The sequence below is a fragment of the Asterias amurensis genome, chromosome 11 (genome assembly GCF_032118995.1).
Source record: "Asterias amurensis chromosome 11, ASM3211899v1".
In the NCBI taxonomy this organism is placed as follows: domain Eukaryota; kingdom Metazoa; phylum Echinodermata; class Asteroidea; order Forcipulatida; family Asteriidae; genus Asterias; species Asterias amurensis.
Window position 1 is genome coordinate 21,737,857 of NC_092658.1, and position 15,699 is coordinate 21,753,555.

Sequence of the window (15,699 nt, forward strand, 5' to 3'; positions counted from 1 at the left end):
TTAGGACGAGTAACCCGTCCTAACTTAGGATGGGTTCAATGCGTCCTACGTATTTGGATATGGAACTGAACCTATCCCAAGTCCTAAGATTAATCCTAAGTTAGGAAGAGTTTGGTGAAATCAACGGCAGATGGAACTGCAGTTGAATCGTATAATTGTAAAGATTAGAGGCTTGGCTGGTCATAAATAATAAATATAAATTGCTCTGTATTTGACTACTTGCATCAATTTTTGCAACTCAAACATTTTGTTCACATTGGTTTTATGCACAGACACGGATTCACTGATCAAAGTTCAAAGATTAGAGAGCAGCGCACCAAAGGACCTACTGAGCTTCTACTTGAATTATAACCATTACTTGGCTGTAGCAAACTACCAACAAGCAGGAGAAGATGGAGTACTAGATATCAACACAGACTCAATCATATACTGGTGGACAGGTAAAGTGCTCTGTCAGATTAACATGTGGTATTTGTGCATTCTCTGATATTTAGTGACAAAAATGGCTCATTATATTTTCCCTATATCCCTACCCTGTATCTCTGCCCAGTAGACCAATCCATTAGGCTCCGCCCACGGCGCAGGTGTGGGCAAGATCACGTGAGCCTCTCCAATGCCAATCTGCACCACCCTGTCATGCGTGCCAAGCATACGCACATGCATGTCGGACTGTATAGTGTCAGACTTTTGGTTGCGCAATGGGTTGTGATTGGTCAATACGCAATGGGGTGGAGCTTACCGATCAATTAGGCTCTGCCCAAGGCACATGTGGGGGCAAGAACACGTGAGCCTCTCCAATGCCATTCTGCACAATTCTGTCGTGCGTGCCAAGCATACACCCACGCATGTCAGACTTTATAGTGGTGTCAGACTTTTGGTTGCGCGATGGGTTGTGATTGGTCAATTCTCAATTGGGCGGAGCATAATGGATCGATCTATTTGAGAGTTATTAACAACTTCATGTCGGATGACATGTACATGTATATCCGCAAAATGTATTTGGACTGACTTAAGGTAGACAGCTATTATGGCCCAAACAACTTTGGAGCACACTAAACTGTTTGCTGGCAGCCTGGTAACTGACAGAAATACGCACCTGGACATTCCATTGTGTAGCGTGTACCGTTATACACTTCATCCATACAAGGAGGGATACCAAGTATTTAAAAACATGCCTTGTAATATACCTTTTGCTGGGGTTATTGTTTAACCCGTTTCCAGTCCTTTATCCTGTTGTTAACCCTTATAAGGTGCTAAATAATTGGGTCTCAGAATTCATCACTGCAATAACCTATCTTTCTGAAAGTTTGTATACACTCAGCGCCTTGAGTACCTTGTTTGGTAGATACATGCGCTATAGGACTTTGATATTATTATTCTTCTTGTTATTCTTATTCTTATTAATATTATATTGCAGGTCTTCAGTACATTGAGTATCAGCGTATTCCAACTCAAGGTGCTTCTCAATGGCAAGATATTGAGCTTCCAAATGGGGACATTCTGCTTGTGCTGTCCAGCTTACAGGTATCAAATCTAACTCAAAACAGCCAATTTATATTTATCACTTCTGAGCTGGCACAGCTCACTGCAGAACTCTGCAGCCCCTACAGCCTATAGATACATGTATAACATGCTTTACAGCGCACTGTAAGCGCAGATTCTGTGGTATTGACCTACATGTAGTTCACCTGACATCATCAGAATAACCTTTGATGCGCCACTTTGGTGGGCAATGTCACTGTGCGTTATTCAGTAAAGTGCGAATTTTAGGCACTGCTGCGTTTACTGGTTAACCTATTGCCCACCAAAATGGTGAGCATGGCACAGTTGCCATGTGTGACGTGGGACGTGTATGCAAGGGGTCAAGATAAGCAGTGCCATGAAACCAGGCCATGTGTCTAATTTATCTTTAAACCCCTTAGGGGCTGTTCAGTTCTGTATAACCATCACCATACACCCAGACACTGTTAATCTTGTTGATTTATGTGCGCAACCATTACAGAAAAAGTACAAGAACAAATAATTTAGAATTCAAAATAAAATGTTTTGCTTTAGAATTCTACATTTGAAAGTATCAATCTGGTCCTATACCTTTGCTTTGACCCTGTTGCCTTAGTGGAAGTAGATAAAATCTTGTGTCTGTTTGCAGCCACTAATAGCATTTTGGTACACGCTGTTTGCAGCCGCTATAATGGTCTCTGAAAGGCCAATATGAAACTTTGGAAATACTGGTAATAGCATGCCTTCAGATTGGAAGCACAGTGGATAGATGTCCATGTTAAGAAATCATTCATAATATGTATCAAAAGACCTAATTGTTAACATATAAATAGCAGGCCTGCTGAACTGTGATGGACCCATAGTTAAAGAGTTCCATCTACTATATCGTTGCGGTACCCGCTGCCAAAACATAGGATTAGAACTGCCTCTAGCTACCAGGCAACCTCGATAGTCTAGTTGGAAAGACACTGCTCTAGAATTGCGAGGGTTGTTGGTTTGAATCCCACTCGAGTAATATGCCTGTGATTGTTTTTTTCGGGACTCAGGAAAGTATAGTATACAGTGCTGACACACATCGTTGTTTGGGTAAAAAAAACCAAAATTAACATAATGATTGTTGTTTTTTCTTTGACTAGGATGTGATCATTTATGAGCTGAATGAAGATGGTGATTGGGTGCCTGCTATTGAACAATTAACCAGTGTCTCTGGTAATGAAGGACTCTTATTCACTCAAGGGGCCACCTTGCAGACAGTAGACACCCAGGATGAATTGTTGCTGATTGTCACTGATAAGCAGATGGCAACCAACTATTATCAAAATGGAGTCACAAATGTCTTTGAACTATCTTTAAACTCTGTCAATCAGACTGGTAAGTATGACCTTATTTGACCCTTGGACTATTTTCTGTATTGCTATGACCTCATACAGTGTCATAGACCTTCAAAAATACTCTGGTGTGTGCGTTAGGCATGGAATCGGGTGCACTTTGTGATAGCTAGGGATCAAATTTGATCCATATTTATACCAGAATGCACCTCATTTCAACAGTTTCCCCTGGCGCAATGGGTGAAAAGGTCTATATGGAGTTTGAGGCATTGCATTGTGATGTATCAAAATGTATTTGGTTTACGGTAACAACGTGTGTGTATCTACTTGCCAGGTAGAGTTTGTTTTTTAGAGAACTGTCTTGCTTAATTATACTACCGCGGAGTAGATTTTCGCAATTAATAATAATAATAATAATAATAATAATAATAATAATAATAATAATAAGGACAATTTATTTTGTGCATGTATCCACCTAATAAGGTGCTCAAAGCCTGCTGTAATAGCTATATGCTCATTTTGTTTAAGATACAAACAAAAGCCCATTTTGATGAAACTGTTCAAGACTTGGCCATTTCTTGGCCATTTTTTTTTTTTTTTGCGCTTTTCACACCCGGAGGCTTCCCAAAGCGCTTCACATTATTACCCCTGGTCACTGGGCCTTAAACCATCTCAGCTCCCTGGTGGGGAGTATGCAGCCTGTGCGCAATATATGCGCTACTCGGCTAAATCAATCACAAGAACCAACTCTCTCCTCACAGGTACCCATTTACCCTTAGGTAGAGAGAAGCAATTAGCGCTAAGTGTCTTGCTCAGGGACACATGAGTGTCACGATCGGGACTCGAACCCGCCTTCTGCTGAACAGAAGCACCAAGCTTGAGTTTGGTCCTACTATCCGCTCAGCCATGACATCCTGTAAAATCTGGTGACTGTGGCTGCGACTAGATCACCATGATTATAGCAACTGCATCATCATTACGAATTGTGGCATTCAGCTTAGCGGTGATATTTGTACACATTTTGATTTACATGAAAACAAATTGGTGACTTCAGTCACACAAAATTTGGCATTGAAAGTACAATTTATGTACAATGCTGATCTCAGAAATGACTGCAAGTAACGTTTTGCGCAAAGTGTACCTTGTTTGGTTTGAGTCAAGAAGTACTGACATTTGACTTTGCTGTTTTATATAGATGTTACAGTGGATGCTATTCCAAAGTGTATTCAAGACGTTGAATCATCGGTCAGCACATTGACTGCTTCTCTTGAAGGACTGACCATAAAACTGCATGACAGTCTAAAACTGACTGGTGACCAGGAGGTTCTTGGTCCAATTGTCTTTACAGGTAATCAGTGTTTACAGAAAACATGTTTCAAGGTGAAAAGAAAAGTTCAATGTTTTACAAAGTGCTTAATTTGGTAAGTTTTAAGGCAGGGGACACTATTGGTAATGACTCAAAATAATGGTTAGCATAAAAACTTACTTGGTGAGCTGTTGATAGTATAAAACATTGTGAGAAACGGCTCCCTCTGAAGTAACATAGTTTTTGAGAAAGAAGTAATTTTCCACTAAAAAGTTTGAATTTGATTTTGAGACCTCAGAATTAGATTTTGAGGTCCCGAAATCAAGCATCTGACTGCACTTGCAACTTCGTGTGATCACAAGGGTGTTATTTTCTTCCATTATTATCTCGCAACTTCAACTACCAATTGAGTTCAAATTTTCACAGGTTTGTTATGTTGTGAATATGTTGAGACCAAGGTTGTAGCTACCACGGTCGGAGCCGGTCGGCTATCACCGGCCCCAGCTTTTGCCGACCGGGATCCAACAAAAAATATCAAACTCCGACCGGCATAAATTTATGTAAAACTGTTTTAAATGCCATTGAAAAGAGTGAAAAATAAAGAAAACAATCCTGTAAAACTCCTAATTAGGTGTGTATTTTATTTCTGTAAAAACAATCAAAACAATTTTCTCTCCAAAACCGCGATGTTCTCCGTGATTGTTGCTTAAAAATAAGCCGCTTGAATGCTGCGAGTTCATGGAGTACTAAAAAAAGCACGCACAGTCTCCGGCGTGCGTGTAGTATCCATGATGCACAAAACCACATGGTAATACTCACACGGTCACCCACTGGTTCATGCAGCATGCACAGCACATAACACACACAGTCCGCAGTCCATCTTAACCAAGATTCCGCACGCTGTGATTGGCCATTGATGGCTGTTAATAAATCCATATTAATGATCTTCTTGGCTAGCCTTCTCCACAACACACGCTCACGAACCAAGTAAAGAATTGGCGAACGTTGTGCATCACGCCTGCAGACTGTATGCACAATGCACAGCCTTGGAGGAGTTCTAGTAACATGGACAACTTCTGCCAACAGAGGGCGTTGCGGGCCAAAGTTCATTGAATTATTTCTCAATGTGTGTTGTTGACCGATCGTTGATTCACGAAGATTTTGTTGCAAACGGAGATCAGAACATGTTCAAAACAAACAATTCTCAAACAACAAGTTCATTCAAATGGTTGTTGATAATTTAGGGCATAAATTAAGAGATAAAGTCGTCCAATTTTAGGGACTTCACTTCCGTGTTTTTTTCAATGTTTTGTTTTAGTTTCAATTTTTTTTTGTACCATACATGCAGCAGGCTAGTGGAAAAACCTGCGGGCGATCAAGAATTTCGGTTGACTCGCCCGGCGTGCGGTTGAAAACAAAGTTATTCTGATGGGCGGACAATGTTGGTGGAGTCGTCGAAGTTGCATTAAATTTTTATTTAGAATTTTATTTAGATGATTTTCCTGTCTATTAATACTTGTTGGAAAAAAAATGAAATGACAAGAATCAATTTTTTGAGTTTATTGAATGCACTTCGTTGAGAAATTGTCAATGAATACAACTCAGTGAAACATGGCTTTTCTATTTTACTAATGTGCTCCTTTTTGAAATGGAATAGTCTAGATTTTGCGGCAGTGATCGGACATGTGTCCCGTCATCCTGTGTTTCTGAACTTGTCTCTCCACTCTGCATTGCCTTCTGATGAATATATGCAACTGCAAGCTTTTCAATTGATAAATTCAACACTCAAAAATTCTGCCTAGTAGTCTACCTACCCTATTTTGAGATGGGATTTAAATTGTAAACAGAATATCAATTTTATTTATTTTACCCCAACATTTTACTTTAAAACTTAATAAGTATTTATTTTCTATGGCTCCCTGGACATGTTTTTTCCTTTGACAATGGCTATGTCAAGGCACAAATAGGCAAGAGAGAGCCTGGGGAACCCATCAAAGCTTAAACAAAACCTAAAAATCTTCAGCTTCCAAAGACGCTGCCCCTGTTGATCCCACCGGGTTGTGAGGCGCTACGCTGCCCCTACATGTACACCCACCCTCTCGACTATGCTCTCGACAAAATTAGCCGGCATCCAATTTGCCCTAGCTACAACCTTGGTTGAGACACACCAAGTGAGAAGACTACCAATAGTGTCCAGTGTCGATTAAGATGTAAAACATTCATTTACCAAACTATTAAAGAAATTCTTTTTAGTACTGTAGCTTAATTGAAACATACAACATTGATAAATCATGAGTTTCTGAAATCAAATGGTGACCTAAGCTTGCAGTCAAATTCATTTATGAAATATTCTTATTTTCTGCTGCCATCATTCTCAAGGTATAGCCTAATTATACTCATACAACAACAACACAATAAGCTTATTAGCCATTGTATGTGATTTCGGGACCACAAAATCTAATTCTGAGGTCTCAAAATCAAATTCAAAATTTGTTAGTGGAAAATTACTTCTTTTTTTAAAAACTAGGTTACTTCACAGTTGGACATTAGAATTTATTTAATGCCAAATTGTAACACTATGTAGAACACAAGTTTTGGGAAAAAGAATGGCCGGCAGAAATGCTGGGCCTCAACTTGACCATGAATTATAAATGATAAAAACAGAGAGTAGCCCATTCCTGGTAACACATCAGAAATTCCTGTGGAACCGCTAAACCAGTATCAATAGCTTACACATTGCCAGAATGAACCAGCCATCCAACCTCCCAAGACAATGACAGGCATGCACATAAGCCTAACCCATCATGTATGCATGACAATCGCCAATCCAAGCATGAAACACACAGACAAAAGAGAAATGTTATAAGCCTATAGTATGCCGAGTATAAAGCGTTTTATCATAAACTTGATAAAATGAATTCACCTTCGTTGCTAGAAATCCAACCATGCAAGGTCACTCCATGCCACTATAGAAAATCAAGTTATGCCGGAACCACTGATTTTAATTTTTTTAATTTGTATAAAATTTTAATGTGACCTTTTAATAATGTATAGCTGTTTTGCCAGTTTAAGGGGAAACACATATAAACAAGAAACATACATTTTGTATCAAGTCAATAAAACATTCAACCAATCAATTATCATTCGTTCAGTTAATTCAATAAATCAATAATCATGTTATTAACACCATGGATATCGATTGATTCTTGTAGCCACTGTTGTGACAGAAGAGATATTGAAGGTTTCAAATCTGACCGTTCAAGATGAGTATTCCTTCACTATAGATGAAGCCATCATTGCTACAGGTATAAGCATTGACAACAGATTAGCAGAGATTCTTTCTCTTAAGGATGACGTCGTTACTATCAACGGAGTGGAAGCTATTAATTGTGAGTAGAGCTTATGACTTATTCTATTTGAGGCGCACAGTCTCCTGACGATGACTAGAGCAAGCTAGTCGAAATGTTGAGACCAATTCAAGAACTCACTCCGCGGTGGTGCAGTCTATTACGGTCCTATAAGCTACGTAGTAGTCCCAGCCAATTTTCTATACTTTCCACCTGCGTAGTAGTTAAAAAGCAGGACAGTTCTCTTCAGAACTGAGAAGTGTCCCGAAGAATCCGATAAATCTACTCAGTGGTAGAATAAAGATTTTTTTTTTTTCTAAGAAAAAACTCTACCTGGCAAGTAGATACACACTTGGTGTTACCACAAACCAAATTGATACCTCACCATGCAATGCCTCAAATCATATAAATTTGAACATAATTCAATTTACCAAGTTCTTGCAAATTGATCTAATATAGACGATGTGACCTCTTGCATCACTCGAAAACCATAACATGATTCGCGCGCATACCGCCTGGCAAAACCTTTGTGTTTTGGCAGCCAGCTAGAAAGTGTATGCAATCTTACCATAATTACGCGTCTTTTTGCCCAGCAAAACATGACGTATACAATGTTTTTTCAACAGAGGGTGGTTTGAATGTAAACATAGGTCACATCGTCTATATAAAGCTAATTGAATGATAGTCTGCTGTCATGTAGTTGTAATTAGACTAGAGGCTTTGCCTGGAATGGAACACAAACTTACCATGTACCACGTTTCGGAAGATATCCCCCTTTATGATTTTCTGTGGTTTCACATAATAATTATTTTTAATTAAGCTTTTAAATAAGTGCACACGTGAAGGTAAAGTACATTATTATTTCTCTGTGGCTTTTATTTAACACACCTTATAATCATTCAATCAAGTATTCCGTATTTCATAACTGACATGGAATTTTCAAGGATTCATACAGGACTTATTTTGACTTCAACATTTGAGTGTTTTCAAATGCTGTTGTATCAACTTTGACACTATTACAGATACTGGAGGATCGGTAATGGTATGAACTTTATAATGAGTGAGCTTTCAGATTGAAGCTCATCACTTTTCTTGTTCTCATCTTTTAATTATTAATGCTGTTTTGTTTTTTGATCAAATATTCTGTAAACCATGATAAACTGGCAATGACTCTTGTTTACTGACTAAATTGAAAATAATAAAATGTTTATTTCTTGATTATCTTCAAAAGCCTCACTGGTGTTCAAGTACCCTGTGACGTCAGTGGATACCAATGTAGACCTTACATACAGTCAAGATGGCTTACTCAATGACATTGATGTACAGACTCTGAATGCTTCACTAGTTTGGCTTAATGGAGGAGATCAGATACTGGATACTGATGTAACATTTACAGATGATGTACGTATCATGAATGCACACCTTAATGTCCAAGGAGATGTCAATCAAATAGCCATCCCAGGTTAGTAATTGCACTTTTTCTTCCGTAAAAGTACAGTCCATCATCTGGTGTATAGATGGGCTGCAATATGGGTCATTGACCGCCATATTTGAAAAGTGCACGCGCGTATGCGCTGCGCGTGACTCTTGTGTACTTTTCACGTGTAAAATACATCAAATATATCACGGTCAATGACACGAATCGCATCCCATCTATTACGGACTGTGGTTGTTGTGTCCATGCGAGGGTGTGGATGTATACAGAGCAAGTGGGCAAGGTATATGAAGAGTTTTCATTGCTTACAGTTGATAAATAGTTTGGACTGTGTGTGCTTTTGGCTGAAATTGAAATGCTTGTTATTATTTGTGTATGTAATAAATTCATTGCTTCAACATAAATGTCTTTGCTATCTGATATAAACAAGATATATTGGATTGTCAATTTGTCACTGATGAATTGTAACTAAGTCAGGAATATTTCTTTGTTGTCACTGTCAGGAAACGTGATGACCCTTGGTGAAGACCAAACTGCATTAGGTTCCCTGACATTTAGCAATTCTACATCATTTGCTGAGAATCTAACAGTAACTGGTCAGGTCAATGGGTTAGATCTATCTACTGATGTGGTAACTACACATCTCAATCATATCATCAATGGCCAAAAAACTATCAGTCAAGATTTCAGGCTGAAAAACGATGCAGTTGTTGAACTGGAGAAGACGGTAGATACAGTAAGTTTTGATTTATAAGTTTAGGCTCTTGATATGCCCAGTCGAGCATTGATCTATGGATGCAGTTAATGTCATTTAGTAGCCACTCTGTATAATTATTTTGAAGCTGTTGAGTCGAATGGGTGTTGTCAAGATACTGTTGTTTTTGTAATACTTTCTCTTAAAGATGTGTGTCAAAATTTTGATTTTAAAACCCACCAGATCACTGAAACGATACAACTCAAATATTCAAAGTTTGAAACATAACTTAAAGGCACTATTGGTAATCACTCAAACATAATTGTTAGCATAACAACTTACTTGGTAACAAGCAATGGAGAGAGAGCTGTTGGTAGCTGTTGTCCCTCTGAAGTAACGTAGTTGTCCCTCTGAAGTAATTTTCCACAAATTTGATTTTGAGACCTCAGAATTAGATTTTGAGCTCCCAAAATTTGAAAGCACTCAACTTTGTGTGACATTTCTTCAACTTCATGTTTTTTCTTCCAATATTATCTTGCAACTTCGACAACCATTTGAGCTCAAATTTTCACAGGTTTGTTATTCTGTGCATATGTTGAGATACACCAAAGTGAGATGACAGGGTCTTTGACAATTACCAAAGGAGTCCAGTGTCTTCAACAGGGTTGTAATTCAGTTTTATGAGGCCTGGGTGTAGCTATTGATCAAAGACCTAAAAGTAAAAAAGTAGACTGATTTAGATATTGTCTACCACCACCAATGATAAAATGTTGAGTTGAAAAATGAATTAATCATTAATTACATTATTAATACCACAGGTTGATCTCTCATCATTTAAATCACTTGCGATTTATGTGACACAAGATGGAAGTATAACAGGGGCCACAACATTTGACGGTTTGGTCAACATTGAGGGCCAGTTGCTGACTGATCTTGTTGATGGAAGCAATGTAACCAAGATGGATGCTGCTGCAGTACTCAGATATAGCACACAAACCATTTATGGTAAATTGCCTCTTTATGTTGATAACCAATCAGATATTTGGGAAGGGGATAGGTAGGTTAAATGTCCCTGCCATCTTTGCATCTTGAAGTTTGGCTGCATATGATGATTAACCCACCTATGACAATTGACAAAACATGAGACTTTATCTTCCTGTATGTACTTAACTCCAATCAGATGCTCGGACTGGAGCAGTTTTTATATTGCACTCTGCGTATTGTGAGTGTCAATGCCTCATGCTCCGCATACGGTCAGTGCAAAAGTAACATTCCAAACTTTGCGCGTGCAAAACCAAAAACAAAATTATAACCTAACCTAATATTGACTTAATGTGGCTGGAAGATAAATTTGTTATCACACTTGCGCTCGCTCTGCGTCCCATATCCAACCCGGCCTTCTGTCTCATTGGATATGGGACGCAGATGCGCTTTATTTTTCTGTATCAGACTCGCGCTTGTGTGATAACTTTATAAATATTGTATGCTGGCCATAAATCTTGAATACAAGTAACTTTGATTGAACCCTTATTTGACTTTTAGGTGGGAAAGTATTTGAAGGTAACTTTGTGTCATTGAGTGATCTGATTGTGAATGGGAGTCTCAATTCAGCTCCTGTCTCTGAGTTTGTTCTTATAAACCAGCCCGGTCAGAACATCAACACTTCCATTCATTTTACTAATCATCTCTTTGTGAATGGGGACATTGTCATCCTAAATCTCCTGAATGGAATGAATTTATCTCAGGATGTTGTTTTGACTGCAGGATCTCAGGTTATAAAAGGTAAGTCAATATAGTCTCTTTGTATATGGCAGGGATGTGATTTCTCTGTTTATTAACTGGAATTCCAATTTTGTTTTACCCTAAACAAAACAACAACAACATTTTGTGTTTGTTTGCTGACTAACCCATTCGGTTTTTATTTTGCTGAAGTGTTCAAGCTTTTACAAATGTTCAGATCATCTTTCAAGCCTTGAGATCCCCACTATTTGTAGATCATTTAACTGGAACCATCACCCTTTGTGTGTTAGATTTGAATATTGTCTGGTACAATGACGTGCTTGATCACAAGTGACCACTTAAATTTGAACTCACCAGACTATAGAGACAGTTGCTGTGTCACTTGATTTGGGGCAAGCTTTTGCATAGCAACCTCCAGATGAGCAGACCCTGATACCATTGTTCCAAACACCTTCATTCAAAAAATTATATGGGTGTTCACCGTCTCCTATGTAACTTCGCAAAAGTTAATATTAAAATCTAACACGCAAATGGCTTATTATGGTTGCAGTAGACAATGTTATTGTTCAGAATAGTTGCTGTGATTCTAAAAAATAGGTGTTGCTTCACAACTTGGAAGATTGTGTAAACAGCATTGAAGTTTTGTATATCATATAAAAAATTAAATTTTTGTTCATATAACTACGATGGATGTAATGATCCATTTAATGCAACCAAGGAATTTCACAAGTTGGATGTGAGGTGAGAAAACCTGAAGAGAATGTGACCGTGAAGTTTCTGCCACTACCTGCACCGCTCAGCCTGTGTGCTCGTATTGCTCAACGGTGTGTACACACTGCTATACAAACAGGTTTGTAGGACTTACTGTTCATTTCCAAAATGGATATGAAGGAGTCCGGGGGCCTTTCTCAAACCTCGGCTTGGGCTTCGCGCACTGCGCAGGCAGCTTGCCTTTAAACCTTCGAGCAGCGCGCTTTGCACGGATATCAGCACGCAGAGCCTGAGCTGGAGGAGCCCTAGCAAACTTTGAGAAAGGCCTTAGTATTTTCACCTATTTATGATTCTGGTAACCCTCTACAGGTAGTGTCAGCTTCACTCAAGAGATTCATGTGCTGGGAGATATAGACATGATAGAAAATGCTACTTTAGCTGGAGTAGATATCAGTGAGTTACCATCAAAGACTGTCAGTACGTCTTCTCAAGTGCTTCAGATAATGACTGGACTCAAGGAGTTTACACAATCTGTGGACGGTATGTTTGGCAGTCAATGGGACAAGCTTTTAGTCTGTGGGCTTATTTTGTGTATCTGTCTCATGGAGTTATGTATAAGAACAAGAGGGTGCACTGGTGATGCTGCTTGCACAAACGCGGAGGGTCGACCGCAAGGAGATACGCTTGCCATTGTGTAAGTTGAACTTCGTAGGCGCATTGAATGTGAAATACACGTCGTGTGTGTTGACACACGCTAGCGATGCTGTTTTGTCAACTTACAAAATGGCCGCATGAGTGTGTGCCGGGCCGCGTAACTCTGCCAGTGCGCCCTCTAGTTCTTATAAACTCTTTGATCTGTCTATGACTATGCCTGTTTATATTTTTAATTTCACCCCAGCAGCAGAAAAGGCCAATACAGAATGAAAGTAACAAATATTTAGTAAAACTGTATAAAACAGTTTTTAAAACAAAAAGACATAAATAAAAACATTTTAAGATACAACCAAATTTAATGATGTAAAAACAAGAGCAAAGCAAACAATAAAAAGCCAACTCTGAACAAGTCTTGGGCAAGGAACGGAGCCAGGGTGGGAGAGGGGTTGGCAAGAGCTGCTACATTTTATAAACTGTAGTTTTACATGTTTTAGGCAGTAAGATCTTTTTCTAACACTCTTGATACAACAACCCATTTTGAGATATGGTGGACACATTACTATAACACCACTGGGTTTGGGGAAGTCTGTCTGTATATACCCAAACCAAACAGTGCAATACTAAAGTGGCCACCATGCTCAAAAAGGCCTATGCTATGTGCAGACATTAGCATTAGCTTAGCATGAAATTTCTTCCTTGATAATAACATGATTACCAATCAAATTTCCAATTGTTGCAAGTTGCTTGTTACTGGTATTCAGCCGTTGTTTACTTCCTGAAAGTCACGTGTACATTTGGTTGGTAATCCTGTTTTTACAAGGAAGAAATTTCATGCAAAGCAAATTGTTGTGCTTAGCAGCTCTATGAAATTGAGCCCTGATGTATTAAACAGGTTTGGTTTTATTTTTGCTTGTATTTATGCAGTGGAGGGTGATGTTACTGTTGGTCAGTTTATTAACTCTGTCAACCTGACGGAGGTACAGCAGCAGATTCTATCATTAGCACTGCTTCAGGTCATTGACCTTCCAGTAGAAATCAGAGGCACACTGGTAATCAGTGGCAACTTGAACCTTGTAAATGACACCATAGATGGATACCAGTTATCAGAGGATTTGATCAAACTTGATGATGTTTCTAGCATTGAAGGTATGTGTTTAGGATCATGTGTCCTCTCTATATTTAAACCATTACTGATTATGTAGTTCCTTCCATATCATGAACTTCCTGAACCTCAAATGGACAACAATTTTGTTCAATAGAGACTTTGATGTTTTACTTGGCATGTTGTTGCCAAGTGTCTCAAGCATGACACTCGTGTTCTGATGGCCGAGTCATCAGAGTGTAGGTTCAATCTCGGTAAAGAAACTAATTGTGTCCATGAGCTAGACACTTAAATATAATTGCTTCTCATCGCCAAGGAATACACAGGTACTTTCAAGGGTAGAGATTGTTTCCGGTCCATGCTCAATTTATTGTCAAACAAAGTTCATATGCAATTTTACCTCAATGTATAAATCAAACAACCGGGCAATAAAGTAAGTACAAATTGTGATCAAAAGATTATGGTTTCAACTTCAAGTATTCATTATATTTTTTATTAAAAAAAAAACTTAGCAAAGCAATTGTTTCAATGTTTACATCACAGAAAGGTCTTAAAACAGAAAAAGATTAAAATGAGTCTTAAAAACACAAGAATTGATTAATCTTAAATCTTAAATTTGAATTCATGAACCATAAAACATAATTTCTGTATTGTTTCAGAAGCCTGTGAACACCTGTTCTTTGTATTATCACAAATGCTGAATTTTGCCTTCTGCCTTAACAATTATACATGTAATGTCACACCAGGTAATAAGATCTTTGAGGAGTTTGTTTTAATCAATGGTGATCTGGAGCTAGATGTAGATGTCAATATAAGTGGTGTAGATTTGCTGGAGCTCAACCGAACGGTAAGTTTGAATCTATGGGTGCGTTCGTTTAGCTTCCCTGTATCGACCCCGCGGTGCTCACTAGGGTGTGCCCCTTACAAGAGCTAATCGAACGATCACATTCGCCCTATGGTGACGTCATGCACCTCGGGGCCAGCCCCAAGTGACCCGTTCCACTAGCAGGGCACTTGGACCCAGGTGAGCTCCTGGAATGACGTCAAAGTTAATCGAATGTACCGGGTGCAGACCAGGGTCGACCCGGGGAAGCTAATCGAACGCCAACCTCTGTTTGATTCTCCTGTGTTAAGTCATCTTATCCTCCAAATCACAAACTTGTTATTCCCTGAATATAAAGGTTCTTTATTTCTGTTGTCAAGTACCGTCTTTGATGTAGAACAATGGAAAAGTGCACGCATGTGCTGCGCGTGACTCTCAGCAAATGGTAGCTCTTCACGCGTGCACAATTCATCAAATATTGCGCGCCGATGACGTGTATTGCAATCCATCTATAAGTGGAGCACAATTAAGTATTGACCAACCTTGTTTTCTAAGTAATGTTGTTGGGGTGAATGCATTAAAACAATTCTATCCATTGTTATTTATTCTTGGTGTCAATTTTTGAAGCCATGATTTCATTTCAACAACAAAAATCCGATGTTTACTTTGTTTGTGATATGAATGTAGGTTATCAAGCTGTTTGGTGTGCAGACCATTGATGGCAGTGTCGCAATTAGAGATGATGTGACCATGAAAGACAACTTATACATAGACAAGTTGCTGAATGGTTTGGATGTATCTGTTGATGTTGTCACCCTCACTGGCAACCAGAATATAACAGGTACCTTAAGAAATTTGCTTCTCTCAATTATTTGACTTTTATTTTCCTCCCTTTAGTTCTTTAAAAATTTTATCCGAGAACCGCAATAATTAGTAACGTATGATTAATAATAATAATAACAATAACGGAGTCTGATATAGTGCGAGTACCAAACAAAGGTATTCAAGGCGCTGAGTATATACAAACTTTCAGAAAGATAGGTTATTGCAGTGATGAAT

The 15,699-nt window shown here is 38.7% G+C and overlaps 1 protein-coding gene across 3 annotated transcripts in view; it reads left to right on the top strand.

Moving 5' to 3' along the window:
- Positions 1-15,699, top strand: part of LOC139944666 (uncharacterized) — a 53,953-nt gene that overhangs the window by 11,106 nt on the left and 27,148 nt on the right. For 2 of the 3 annotated variants that reach the window (XM_071941736.1, XM_071941737.1), the window contains exons 6-18: positions 273-440; positions 1,418-1,524; positions 2,637-2,871; positions 4,024-4,176; positions 7,347-7,523; positions 8,713-8,943; positions 9,420-9,652; positions 10,429-10,615; positions 11,153-11,392; positions 12,431-12,601; positions 13,640-13,861; positions 14,564-14,664; positions 15,328-15,481. In XM_071941736.1, coding sequence (XP_071797837.1) covers positions 273-440; positions 1,418-1,524; positions 2,637-2,871; positions 4,024-4,176; positions 7,347-7,523; positions 8,713-8,943; positions 9,420-9,652; positions 10,429-10,615; positions 11,153-11,392; positions 12,431-12,601; positions 13,640-13,861; positions 14,564-14,664; positions 15,328-15,481 — 2,379 coding nt within the window. The remainder of the gene's footprint in view (positions 1-272; positions 441-1,417; positions 1,525-2,636; positions 2,872-4,023; positions 4,177-7,346; positions 7,524-8,712; positions 8,944-9,419; positions 9,653-10,428; positions 10,616-11,152; positions 11,393-12,430; positions 12,602-13,639; positions 13,862-14,563; positions 14,665-15,327; positions 15,482-15,699) is intronic. The other variant, XM_071941738.1, reaches the window with a different exon arrangement.